This window comes from Aptenodytes patagonicus, chromosome 6 (assembly GCF_965638725.1).
Source record: "Aptenodytes patagonicus chromosome 6, bAptPat1.pri.cur, whole genome shotgun sequence".
Classification (NCBI taxonomy): Eukaryota; Metazoa; Chordata; class Aves; order Sphenisciformes; family Spheniscidae; genus Aptenodytes; species Aptenodytes patagonicus.
The window spans coordinates 16,948,120-16,962,592 of record NC_134954.1 but is presented as its reverse complement, the minus strand read 5'-3'; the positions used below and the strand labels follow the sequence as shown (position 1 = coordinate 16,962,592).

Here is a 14,473-nt window from a genome sequence, read left to right as displayed (position 1 = left end):
CTTATTAAGGTTTGATGTTGTCTAGGCAGTAAATGTTCTTTTTTTTTAAAGGTCTGTTGAACTATAAGATAGTTTTGTTGGGGTGGAGAAGGGAGTCTTTGTGCTTGCTTTCTGTCATAAGCTTTCCTTGGCGGAGTTCTGCCTGGCATTAGTGCACACCCTGATGGAAGCAGTGCCGGTACCTTCAGCCGGGAGCATTCTGCCTGCAGCTTTGCAGCTGGGTTCTGAATAGCACAGGGGTGCCTGTAAAGCACTTGGTGGGATTCTCAAATACCTATTGCTTGCAATAATGGTTTTAAAAAGACTATGCATTATTCAACCATTGCTTTTGACATGTGCAAGACAGCCAGGGTATTTTTAAGGTTCTATTGAGGACCCCAAAGCTTCTAAATATAATTGGCCTTTTTGTGAAGAGAAGGTTGTGAACAAGAGTTTCAGGCAGCGTCAGTATCTCTGTGCTTGGAAATCAATACCTCTGTGATCCTAAGTCTTGTTTCTCAGTCCCGAGAGTTTCACAGACCAAAAAAAAAAAAAACACCAAACAAACAAACTCACAAAATTCAGCAAATACTCTGTCTGTAAGCTTTTTCTACTGCATTCAGGTAGTGCTTTTTATTTGAATAATAGTGCTTTTTATTTGTGTCCTGCTTTGCTTGCATAAGTGCTTGCCTACATAAGTAGGAAAAGCCTTTAGTTGTCCTTTCAGCATGTCTGTCCTCTAAAGTTATCTTTAAAATACTCTCTACATCTGGTATCTTTTGGCATTTGCTGGGGAGGTGGGTGGTCCTTCAGTGCCATCACCATTTTCATCCTATGATCCATCTGGTAGATACTGCCAAAATAGTTTCCAGGCTTGTGTCGTATGCTTGCCAAGCTATTGACTCAGGTAATGCTTCAGTACAGGTAGGAAATCTGAGGAAAACTTTCTGACAGCTAGCACAATATTTGGGGGAACAGTTCCATTCTGTTTAGCAAATTTGCTTTACTTGATGAATTTAAGCCAAACATGTAATTACAACTAATTTTCAGCATCATGCCCTCCCTGAAGTCCCTGAACTGTTACTTCAGATTGCGTTCTTCATATTCAATGATTTGTTAAATTGATTCTATATCAGAAACTTGATCAGCACCAGAAACATGAATTTTGAAACAATTACAGTGATAATTTCTTCAGGATTCTTTGTTTTAATTGGATGTGTTTCCTATAAATATTTTTTTCCTTATTTTTATTTCCCAAAAAGAGGTTGCTTCTGTCTCACAATTGGTAAGAAATTACTTGCAAAAAAATGAAGGGTGATTTTTTTTTGCATGTTTGATGATATATTATGAATAAAATTATGGATTGATGCATATTAAGGTACAAGTGTCTTGGTGGGAAATAGACTAAAACTGTGTTTATTTGTGTGTTTTTTCCAGAGATTTGTTACGGTTCCCTAGAGAAGATGACGTAGACATTGCAATGAAAATTCTGGTTCAGTGGAGTTCCCAAGGCCTTGAAGATGTCCGGCTGGTAAATTACTCTGTTTTGCTTGACCTACCAGGCTCTTCTTCAAACACAGTAACTCTGAAAAACAGCGGTGAGTGCTTTTATCCTAGTGGACAACAGTGCAACAGAGAGCCCAAAACGCTTCATAGCCAAGACCTCCTGTACTCGTATGCAGCTTACTCTGCCAAAGGAACTCTTGAGGTAACATGACCATTTGTCTCTGTCATTTGTGGTGAAATAGAGTTAGAAAACATCAGCCTTTGTTGAACTTGGCTGGCAAAGTACACATGGTGAAATGCCCAGCCTTAAAATAAACATATTTAGGTAAAATATGATGTGGCCAATCTCAATTCAAACTTAAAAATTAGTCAGACCTGAATGCTTCATGTGATTTTTTTTTTTTTTTTTTTTTAAAGTATCTGAGTTTATGAATTGGCATCTTTTGCTTGGGTGTAAAAGCCTGAAAGCTGTGTCTAGACCTACATTTTATCCTTGTTGATATATAAGTGCTACTGGTTTGAGGGATGCCTGTAGGAAGGGTAAGATGAGGTTTTCTGCAGTGAAACCGGCAGGAGTGCTGGGCTAATACCTGGAGCTCCTGAATTATGGTCATGGATCTCGCATACTTTCTTCTATGGCAACTCAGTTGACACATCTGCTTTGTTTCCTCTTGAAAATCCCAATTTGTATTTTTATCTTGCTGTAGCTTCTGTTAGGAAGTTTTGTCAGCAAAAAGATCCTGCCTGTTGGGATTTGTTACTTGCCAGGTGAAATAAGATCTTGGATTATCTTGTTTTATCCTCTTTACTGTCTTCACTGGCTGCCTCCCTATATTTGCTTTCCAGATGTATTGGGGGTGCACAAAGGGGTCATCATTTCTGTTTACTTTCCTAGCTGAGATAGTATAAATCTCAATAAATATTTCTGAAATATAAAAATTGCAATTTCACTGCTAACTGCATTACTCTTTCTCCTTCTTAAAATATTGTACGTTATTCCAATGGTGCAGGGGTTTTTCCATTTTGGTTTCTTTATTGTTTAAAAGATATGTTTGTTTTCATGACTTAGAACACTAATAGACTATATAGGAAAAGCTTGTGAATGGCTTTGGGTTTGGAGGATACCTCTTCCAAAATACCTTTATATTTTGTGAATATCTTAATATTTATAGCATGTCAGTTACTGAATTTCAAACAGTAAAATGCAACTGTTGTGTATTTTCCTTTTGTTTGTGACAGTGTTTGCCCGTAATGTTTATTGATAACATGTAATGCACTGTGGAAATCTTGTAATGAGTCAAAATGGAAAAAGTTGCATGATGCTAACTAACCTATTTTATGGACTATTAGTATAATTTCGAGTTTTGGACTGTAGGAAATATGAGAGCTGGTAGAAAATCAGATCCTTAAGTTTCTCATCCTGAAGTCTACAAGCTTCAGCCTCTCTTTCTTAAAAGCATTGAAGCTTTTTAGTCTAAGGGATTTATTCCAGAGAGGAGAAGGAATGGAGTTCTTGTTCTCCTTTGGGAAAGAGACTTCTCTCCATCTCCTGTTTTTGTGTACCATACATGCCTACTTTCCATATTGAGTCTCATGGTCGTTATTTCCATACAGCCTCTCTTCTGGGGCTCTATCAACCCAACAACTTCAGGTTAAAGTTTGTTGTTAAGAAGTGAAACGAAGTAGGCATGGGTAGGTCCTAACCTGCATGATGTAAGCTTTAACTTTTCCATGGGCAAGTAAAAAGTACTAATGAATGGGTTTGGCTTCTCACATTTATCACTTGGAAACTCAATATGTAATATTATTTTCTCACTGTAACTTAATAAGAGTAACTGTAATGAGATAAAAGTACAGTTGTGGCCTTTGAGATTTATTTCATGAAAATAAATGTGTTGCTAACAAATTCATCAGATTACAGGAAATCCAATGTTCCGAGAAAAATCATTGATGTTATTACCAGCAACACATGTACCACTTTCAGTTATAATTCAGAGCAGTTTTATCTATGATTGAGTTCTGCAGAAATGAGGACCATACACACTGTGTATGTACTTATCACTAGGGGTGTATCTTGGCTTTGGCAAAACTCAAAGCTTGTGCTTGAGCCAAAGAGTGACTCTGTGCACGATTTTACAGTCAGATCTTTCAGATACCTAGCACCCTCACAAAACTTCAGATGTTTTCTTTTATTCTTTAAAAAGTCTACCCAAATTGTCCTTAGATCTAGAGTTTTGCCTAAAGGGCAAATTTCCTTTTTTGTTTAGGCTATGGATAAATCATAGTGATCTAACCTGCCCGACTTTCAGTCCTACACAGTAATCTCTACTATTTAAACTAATGGAAGTAGAAAAACTTTAAATGAGAAGTAGCAGGTGGTGGCTGTTGCTGTGTTCAGCTATCAGAGAGTGACTTGATTGCTTGCAGTGGAGGTACAAGTTGTGTGTTTTGAATATCTTGCAGTGGGTTGTGATTGCAAAATCATGACGGTTTTCCTGTGAAAAGGTATTCTTGTGACAGCTACTCATAATCTGAATAATATTCTTTCAAATGTGACACATCCTTAGTAGAAAATTTCTATTGTGTGCCACATAATCAGGTTGAATTGCTAATATTTCTTTGATGCTGCTGCATCATTGTATCTCATTTGTATATTTGGTTTGCTAGAAGTTCAAGCAAATAAACCCATTAAGTTATTGCAGCCTGACTACCAGCAGAGCTACAGCTCTACTTTCATGTTGACAAGGTTATTTGCAGAATAGCAAGACTCATTTTCTTTGACCACCTGTCATGTCCATTCATCATATGAACCATCCAATTTGTGTTTTCTGGTAACAGTCTAAACAGCATTTGTGAGTAAAAATGTGAGCATTTGTGATTTGAAATCTACTTCAGAAACCTACTTAGTGCCATTGTGATGGATGGTGCACTTTATTACTTCTCTATAATTCATCAGGCCCTGAAAAGGTGACACTGTTTACCCATCACGGTGACAGGCAGGGCAGCCTACAGTTCTGGAGAGAGCTGTCTAGTAGGTTTTGAAATAGATATGGCAGCAGTTATGTAAATAATATATCGTAGACTAGGTCAGTGTAAGGAAAGAATGACATGTGAAATATATTTTTATTAAAACTTAAATATCAGCCACCTTTTATAGAGTTTAAACCTTTTGTCAGCTTGATGAAAACAGGAAAGCCACTCTGACCAACAGAGTACATATATAAAGGGAAATTACACTGCATCAAATTTATGCGTTAAAGCAAAATGCGTTGTCAAAGAGTATCTAGCTAGTCTCTGAGGTGAATCTGAATGTGCTGCTCCCTGCCTTCACGGCACATGGCGATCTGAGAGCTGCGGCTGCGTGTGCTGTCACTGGCAGAGCAGTGGAGGGATGAGCTGGGGAACCGTCAGCGAGAGCCAAGGAGAGGTGTGTATGAACCTCCAGAGAGCCAGCGTCCTCCTTTCAGTACCGCATTGGTAAGTAGTGTCAGTGTAGGTGCATATTGTAGCCCATCTGTTAACAGACACGGCGGTGATGCCCCAAGTGCAGTGAAGTGTAAGTAAGGATACGTCTTGGCTGGAAGCGCAGCAGAAGGCTGGGTGGTACGCAGGGCATCTGGCCGGTTGGTTTAAAGCAGGCCCACTGAGTACAGCGAACTTCAGGAAGAAGCAGTTGTTCAGTTTTGGTGTCGCAATGTTTGTCTGCTCTGTTCCCTGTTTCTTTAGCAACTGTAAAGAGAAAATCTTAGCAGATGTAATGGTTGGTGTGTTGGAACAACATTCAAGGACAGGCTAATTAAAGCAAAATGAAGATTGTTTTTACTTTGTATTCCCTGATTTTACTGAAGTTATGTTTGTGTGACTTGAAGTTTCCCTCACCTTTCTTTCACCTTAAATTTATTCACTCTTTGCTTTATGGAAGTGTTAAGGAACTTTTGCAATCCTAAATCTGCTTTAAGACTTTAAACAGAGATGCTTAGTGTCCTCCATTATACAGTGTTGCCTCAGCTATATTACACTCCTCTGCCTCTTCAGGAGTAACTGGCTGCTGAATGCACCAAATCCCTGTTGGTTCCTTTGCTGTTTTCCGTCCTTTCCTTTTTTCATCGTGGACACTCTCAGCAAGCCCAGCAAAACGTCACTTTTCTTTCCTGCACCTCATACACTGAAAGGACTGTGGTGGTTCAGGAACCAGGAGAGGATGCAAGAAAAGTACAAGTACTGGCATGTTCTTGAAATGGGAATGCATATGCAGGCAGGGATTTGATGGTTGCATGGACAGAAATCAATCATCCCCATCTCCAAGGCAGTTCTCCCAACACCCGACTATCTTTCCTTTGTACTTTGACCCCTCCTCTGTCCCTGTTCCCTGACTGCTTGCACTCCTCCACTGCATCACCTCACTTCCCTGCCATTGTCCATGTTCCTTGACTGATCCTACCCATTTCTCTGTTCGAAGCGTCTGCTGATTTTAGACATTTATACTCCCAACTCAGCCAGTGATATCTTTGATTAGTTTTGGAGGGGCTGCAGGGAGCAGACAAGTGAGAATGCCGACTGTTTGCCTCTATCTACAATATGCAGAAGAAATTCTCTACATCTGTTGATAGCATATCAGCCTGCTCTGGTTCATTTATTTTGGTGACGTTTTCTCAGCTAAATGAGAACCCACCGCAGAGATTAATGCAACCTGAAGCAATACGAGAAGTACAAACCCATCTGTTAAGCTCACTCAGTGATCTTCCCACCATTCTTCAATCTTGGCAAGATGGGAGTAAGGGAATCAGGACTTGGATTGCTGTCAGATTCTCTTTCACACGGGGGGGGGGCTTGCTCATTTCTTATCAGATACCCCATTTTCTTATGGCTGTGCTGAGATGTCTCCTCTCCCCATCCATCCCCTTCTTTCCCTGGTCCTTCACTCTGCAGGAAGATGGGAGTCTTCCTCTCCTCTACTGCCGGTTCCTCTAATCTTTCCCGCTTATCGCAGGCTCCCCACTTGTGTGCCCTACAGTCCCTTACCCTCTCTGCTAGGTCTTTACAGTACTGCAGCACCATTTCCTTGCAGTACTTGCAGCTCTCTATATTTCTAGCTCTGCACCAAAAGGTTACAAGTTCCTCTGGAGGGCCAGTGCATCAGGAAATCCTTGACCCAACAGCTTGCTTTCATTTGGTTTGGTTTCCTTGTGCTGGAAATGTGATTAGTGCACCCTTATTATCTTTTATCTTCCCTCTAGGTAATCAGTGGTAATTTCCTTAACAATATTTCTGAATTAAGATTGGTGTCAGCAGGTTGGTTTTAGAAAATTTTAAAATCTTCCCAGGTTATTTTTATCCCTAGGCAACATTTCCAAATGAGCCTTCTGCAGCACGCTTACTTGCACATCTTGAATTCCAAATGCAAAGACTGCATATAATTCAGATTAAACAATCACAGCATCTCACCCTAAGTCTTTCAGTCATTTTCAATGGCACATTGGTACAAAATATCAAGCTAGAGGGAATCTTGCTACATGTGTGCATTTAATTCTTTTAGGCACGCCAGTTTAGTTCATTATTATCTTTATTAATGTTTTCTAAAATTTCTTCTCTGAAGAGGTGTACTAGCTAAAATGAATCCCTAGCAACTGAAACCAGTTTGCAGATGGTTAGGGCTATAGGTTGGATAACACATACACACAAATGAGAAGAATCATGCGATTTTTGTAACATTTAGACGTTTTAGAGGAGCTTTATTTATCTTTTATTTATAGAAGAGTTTCTCAGAAACCTCTTCCACAAATAATCATAATTTAGACCACTGCTCTGCATACCAAGTAGGCACAGCAAATTTTCAAGACAATCTCACTAAGAATATGGATTTTAGAATAGACTTGACCTTTAAACAGAAAACAACATTCAACATTAACTACAGCATAGCTGCCACTCCATTATAATTACATATAGAAAGCTGTGAAATGCAATGTGAAGGTTATATAATTCAAAATTGCAGTCAAGGACTACAAAAATGATCATTGAAGAGATGTACTGCAGAACATCCTGTCAGTTTTCTGGCATATATCACATAACCATTCATAAATAAAGTTTTACAGTTCCCTAAAAATAATAGTAGTTCATCATGCACAAAAGCCCGGTTAATATTGCTGCAAGATTTTGGTATCATTGAAGGGCAGGGTTTCGAAGATGCAAATGGCTACTGCTGCAAAACCTTTTGCTGTTTTATAATTGCGAGTCAATACTGCAGTAATGTTTTACTAATAAAATATTAGTAATGACATTTTAGTAATAACGGCATTAATAATAAATGAGGGTTTTTAAATGCAAAAAAGCAAAAGGTGAGGCATCTTGATATCTACAGATATAACAGATCACTGAGCACTTCCATGCCATTGCACATAATCAGCTAAAGGCATTTTTCAGGAAGGCCTCTACGATATTTGAGAGGGAGCAATGTTGAACCATAAACATTATTTATATTCCAATTGCATGGTAAAAACTAAAGGGTGCAAACACTGAGGGCTTGGGAAATTGATTTGGTGCTTTATTCAGGTTTTAGTGCAAGTAAAATTCCTATTGAAATCAATGGGAATGACATCATTTTTAACCAGAGTTGAATTTTGTCTGTTAGTAATCACTGTGAGAGAATACAAGTGGAAGTAACTTCTGTAAATGCATGGATCTCTGAGAAAAAAATTTCTTTTTAATTACTTTATTGTATAATTTAGACCAGGCAAGTTGCAATCACCTATGCAGTTCAGTAGATATCTGGGTTGATACTTACCCAGTTACTCTTCTTTCATTCCCACTTTTTGTTAATGGTGTTTGGTGCAAACCTGAATACAAAGGTACTCCAAGTCTAGTGGAAATCTTTCTGCCGAATCACAAGGCACATTTTGCTTAGGTAGTGCTATCTTATCATCTCCCTCTAATTTCTTTTACATCTTCTTAGTAAATTTGAACCTATCAACAACATACCTGTGTTTTTTTCTGTTGAAGTTTGCAAAGGCAATGTCCTTCTCAGAGGAGGAATTCCAAGCAAAAAGCTGCTTCTGCTGTGAGTTATTTGGTTTGGGTTTTAGGGATCTTTTTCTTTTAAATTTCTCCAGTATTTTGAAGGTTTAAAACTGCCTTGAAGGGACCTTGCTTACACTAAAAACAAAAGCAAAAATTTTCTCCAGCAGAGAGACTATAAAGCAAATAATATCAGCTTTTAAAAAATTGCTAGGATGAGAAAAACAACATAAGAAACAACTACAACTGATATAATGAGAACAATAGCAAAACATTTTTGTATTTATATAATACTCAATCCTTGTCCCTAAAACTACATGCATAAGTTAATTGTTTAAAAAAAATGTAGTTTCATGCATAAACAATAAAGAACTTGTTAAAATGCTACTCAGCTTTGTGATAGTTATGAGTGACTGTAAAATACAATATTGATTAAACTATTGCTTGTTCTCATTTTTTAGTTTCTTTTTGAGGAAGAGAAGCAAGTCCTAAAACCTTTTAAGGAACATTAGCAATACAAAAGCATCTGTAGTTGGAGGCAGATTACATCTTACTGTGCCTGTACATCCTGTACCTGGGAGCATGGCCGTAAGATTCTGACCCTGGTAGTTCCAGGCATCAGTCAGTCATCCATGAGAATATGGGTTAGAATCACTGTAATAAAATAAATCTAAAAAAAAAAAAAAAAGAACAAACCACTTTTCTGACATACTGCACTTGATTATTTTTGAAAATAGAGAAAAAGTCTAAATAATGGTGGTGTCTCTTGCGAATTAGAGCTGGCAGCTGAGAATAATCAGAAGCCACTATTTTAGTCTTCGATGCAGCTTGATAAATCTCATCAGTTGAAGCCTTAGCAATATGTTTTATCTTAGGAGTTATCTGTATCTACCAGTATAACTTTTACAGTCAATATTGGACAACGTTTTGTCAAAATCTTAAAAATTGATTTCTTCTAATGTAATAATATGAGCTTATTGAACGTTTTTCTACAGGACTCTTTTTTTCTCATTGTGAAAATCTTTTTAGTATTTTGAAATGAAAGTAGCATTGAAAACCCAAAACAAGTCTGAAGATTTCCTGTCTGTGTTAGGATGTGGTAATATGAAATCCAAATATCTTCTAAGATGACCACTTTGAAAGAGTGGAAATAAGTTCTTACTAAAAACGAAAAAAAGCATACATGACAGGTTTTAAATGTAATCTAAACTAGTTGAGGATAAAGCTGCCATTATATGAATGATTTGGTGAGGACAGATTTTAACGGCTTGTCTGACTTTTGTTGAAGAATTTTGGTATAAAAGGGCAAAGGATGAATCTCTCTAGAGACTGCTTTGAGGAATGCTATAAACCTGGACACAGAGCCTTAATAGTAAGAAAGACCAAAAAGTGAAGAAGGCCTCTCTCAGCGGAAACCCTTTGAAGCAAATGTCTTTTGAAAGCCTTTCAGAGCAGGATGAAAAAATGTGCAGATGTGATACAGCTGGTTGAAAAAACAGATAAGAACTGAATTCTTAAAATTGTAAAAAATAATTAAAAAAATAAAAATAAAAAAAAGACTCAGTTACTAACCATAGGCAAGTCTAAGTTTGGTATCCAGGTGCAGTTGGCAGAAGTGCATTGGGTATGTATATGAACTGTCAAAATGCCAGAGCCTGTTTACTCTCTGGACTAAAATGTCCTGAGGAAAAGCTTTTGTTCAGAATTTCACTTTTAAGCTGGTTGGAAATGCAGTACTTCTGACTGTGCCCACCAGTTGCAATCCCAGGAGAGAATATCCTCTTATAAATAATAAAAAAATCAGTGCAAACTAAACAAAGCTGAAAACACATTGGTCTTCCCTTTCTCTAGAATTAGGCGTTCCTAGTTTTTTTCTGTCTGATATGCTGTCTCTTCCACTAAATACAAAATAAATCTCATGTCTAACACCTCATGTAATGAATATTAGTTACTGTGTTTCACTCATTCATTAAGAGGGCCTTAATGTGAATTAATCGTGAGATACATCAGTTCTATTTTCATAATTATTTCTTCTGTTCCTGTGCTCTGCAGTTCAAAGAGAAGGTGACTAATCAATCACCAGCTTGTGACTGGCCCAAGAGTAGGTGTGGGTGAGAAAGAAGATGCTTCAAGGAATTTATCTTCCTTCCACTGAATTATGTTACCATATGGAGTTAGTCTTGTCTCTTGTAAGATTCACTGCTTCACACTGATGTCTTTGAGGGGCAGACAGAGGTGAATAAGGATAGAAGAGGTCCGGCAATGGCTTCAACTACTAGAGAGCAAAGCTGCTTAAATATGCAAGAAAACTCCTGCTGCGTTGTCATCCAGGAGAGATGTCCCTCCTACTGCAGGTCAATGCTGGCCAGGCACAATCTTTACTTGGGGAGTATTTTAGAGGATGAAGTACTATGAAAAGCTAGAAATTATGTTACTGGCAAAAGAATTACTGCATCATTCTTCTAACCGAAATTTTTATTCCAAAAAACTTTCTCATGTCTTTGTCCATATTGACCTTTTATCTATAAAACTCTTACGTCTTAAGGCTAAAAGAAAATATTACAATCACGTAATAACACAAATTAAAAATCTAGAATGAGAAATTGTATCAGCATGGACAGTGTTAGGCTCAGGATCTGATGGGTAAGACTGACTCTTTTAGTTCAGACATTTCCCTGATGATCTTATTGCTGTTATCTTAATGCCTGTAGAGTTGCTCTGCCTGAAATAAACTTTCATAATTTTTCAATTTTCTCTGCAGACAATGAAGATAATTTCTTCACAATGTATAGTGTTTCTAAAGTGGGTACCAAAAATGTAAAGACAAATGAAGTAGTATGGAGGGAACCTCTTCAGCAGATGATACAACTAGTGAATATTTTTAATGATGACCATTGTGCATTCTTTGTCTCATCTATTAAATTTAGTCTTTTGTGTTTGCTGAAATTCAGGAAAGGGACCCCTTGATGTTGGAAGATGGACCGTTAAGGATATTTGTGGTTGAATAGGAATTTATGAGAGCGCATACTGAGCTCCCTGTTTCTAGTTTCTTTTTGTTGATCTTTCAACATCCTGGGCAGGAGGGATCATAATGGGGGAAGAGAAAGAATTGAGTGCAGATTTCTATAGTAACTGATAGTTGTTGTTTAACCTCGGCCTGCAACTGAGCACCGCACAGCCGCTCACTCACTCACTCCCCCCGGAGGGATGGGGGAGAGAATTGGAAGAGTAAAAGTGAGAAAACTCGTGGGTTGAGATAAGAACAGTTTAATAATTGAAATAAAATAAAACAGTAACAATAATAATAATAAAAGAATATACAAAGCAAGTGATGCACAGTGCAATTGCTCACCACCCGCCAAACAATGCCCAGCCAGTCCCCGAGCAGCGGCCCCCCCGGCCAGCTTTCCCCAGTTTACGTACTGAGCATGACGTCACATGGTATGGAATGTCCCTTTGGCCAGTTGGGGTCAGCTGTCCTGGCTGTGCCCCCTCCCAGCTTCTTGTGCACCTCCCACCTTCTCAGTCGGTAGAGCATGGGAAGCTGGAAAGTCCTTGGCTAGTGTAAGCACTACCTAGCAACAACTAAAACATCGGTGTGTTATCAACATTGTTCTCACCCTAAATCCAAAACACAGCACTGTACCAGCTACTAGGAAGGAAATTAACTCTCTCCCAGCCAAAACCAGGACATTCTGTAATAATGTCCCTAACTGCTTTTATTTAAAACTGTAGCATAAAGTACTATTGCTACAATAATACCGAGCACTTCTCTACTGCTGAAAAGGAGGCTGACCTGGATTCCAGGCTGTGTGGAAGATGAGGGGAGCTCTGTTCAGATCCAGCTCCAAGGCTCTGGCAGGGCTGCAGTGATGGTGAAGTTTTTGCATTACAAGTGAAATCAGTTGTGTGATGTTGGAGGTCAGATTACTTCTTCCCCCCCATCAAGTTGTCCAGATTCTGGTAACCTTTCAGACTGACCAGTATGTTTTAGATAATGTCAGCATTTTTCCATCTTTCCTTTTGAGATACGATTTAATGGGATGCCACTGTACAAGGTGAACAATTTGGTGGGCCCTTTTCTAAAAGAAGCCATTTCTGTCCTTTGCATGGGATTTCCTCTCTTTCTCCAGGATTTTCTATCTCTGCTCAGAGCACAGGAACCAAGTTCACAAATTCTCCATGATGTTCCTGCCAATGCTTAGCAGAGATGAATGATCAAAATGTCTGTGTGAAATTTGGTACAATTCAGGAAAACCTTCACTCTAACCTTTGGAAAGACTTAGGATAAAGGTGAGCTACTGATTACACTATAGCAATGATACCTGGCAGGGCCCTATCCTGAACTTCCATTTAATCCTTGTTGTTATTCATAAAAATAAAACACTTTGAAAATGAAGGTTAGCTATTTTTGAAAGAAAAGATAAATAGTGCTGCCATATAGAAACCTTTAGATGACTAAACAGTGCAGAATACAGTATCACAATTAATGACCAAATGGCAATTCCAAAATGTTGAGTGCATTTTTAAAAACAAAATTTGAAAGCCTGGAACAACAAAGAACTGGGTTTTCTTCCTGGTACAATTTTACCTGAACCACACACTACATGTCTCTTGTAAGATAAGTCTTCTTTCCATAATGTTAGGTGATTGAAAAATGGAAGTATCTACTTATTTAATCATATAGAGCTACGCTGTTCTCACATACAGCCTTTGTTATATTTGTCTTGATCAATCATTTGGGCCACTTGAATTCATTATTGCTCAGGTATATTCCCTGTTTTCATTGGTGTCCTTTTCTTTTATCCGAATGTATTTGTAATTTTAGAATGTATTTTTCCTCAGTCCTTTTTCTAAAGAGGTAATTTAGAGATCTATACATCTGTGTAATGACTTAAAACAATAAAATTCACATCAGATAGGGAAGATGTCATTTTCCTTTTCACAACTGCATGTTTGCTTCTCCAGGTTTGATAAAATGCTGCTGTACCACTCAGATTTGTGTTTACAGCACTACATGGTTGGGCATTTCTCTGCTTACATTCAAGTGCGTGATGTTTGGCCTATAAGTACTGTAGGGCCCCGAAGGGCTATAAGTACTCTGTGAAAGAGCATTTATTATACTCTGGAAAATAGAGTTCTCACTGACATTTCTGAAAGCTCAAGTGTTCTCTTGGTGCAGTGGATGACCTCCTCTTGTACATATGCGTGATTATCTGCATCTTTGAGGTAGATGTCTATTTTATCTTCCTGTATCTATATACTTGCAGTAACAACAGCTTCTGGTTTATGTGTTTGCATAGCAAGCGTGCATAGAAATACAGCCTGCTTGTATATTTCAGTATACTATGCATGCACTAGTATGAGAGTTGATTGGGAAACATCCTATAAAAATTACGCTGTTTCAAAATGTGTTCAGAATTGTGGCAAAAATTGCAAACCTGAAAATTGTAAGGCTATTTTCCTAGATATTTCTGTTTTAACACAGCCAGACTAACTCTAAAAATGAAACAATTGAACATAGTTGAAATGCTACTCTCTAGGAAATTAAGATATCAAATGTATTATAGTTATAAAATGAAATATTTCAATTTTACTTAGAAAGAATCATAAGGACTTCCATGTAAGATTTCACTGCAGTTGACATATATTGTGTCTTTGATAGAGAGTGTTTGCATTCACAGGATATTGTTCTTATGACCTGTCATTTCAGACAGGAGATTCCTTTCCTTCTCTGGGTGTGTAGGTGCAAACTCATGTTTCACTGTGTTTTGCGTTTGTTTCACTGTGTTTCGTGTTTCACTGTGTTTCACGTTGAGCCTACGAAGAGGGTGAAGGCGAGTGTGCCTAGTGCCATTTGCTAGCTTCTCCTGCCCAGTTGAGATGGACCCTTCCCTACAATAGCTGTCTAGCTGGCAGTTTCTGCTGCAGTCTGCAGAACCTATTTGTATATAAAGCACTTCCAGGCACCTTCTGT

General features: G+C 38.1%; 1 protein-coding gene across 1 annotated transcript in view; it reads left to right on the top strand.

The window, feature by feature from the left end:
- NAALADL2 (N-acetylated alpha-linked acidic dipeptidase like 2) overlaps positions 1-14,473 on the top strand; it is a 400,097-nt gene that overhangs the window by 143,324 nt on the left and 242,300 nt on the right. The window contains exon 3 of the mRNA XM_076341349.1: positions 1,417-1,687. Within this exon, the coding sequence (XP_076197464.1) occupies positions 1,417-1,687 (271 nt within the window). The remainder of the gene's footprint in view (positions 1-1,416; positions 1,688-14,473) is intronic.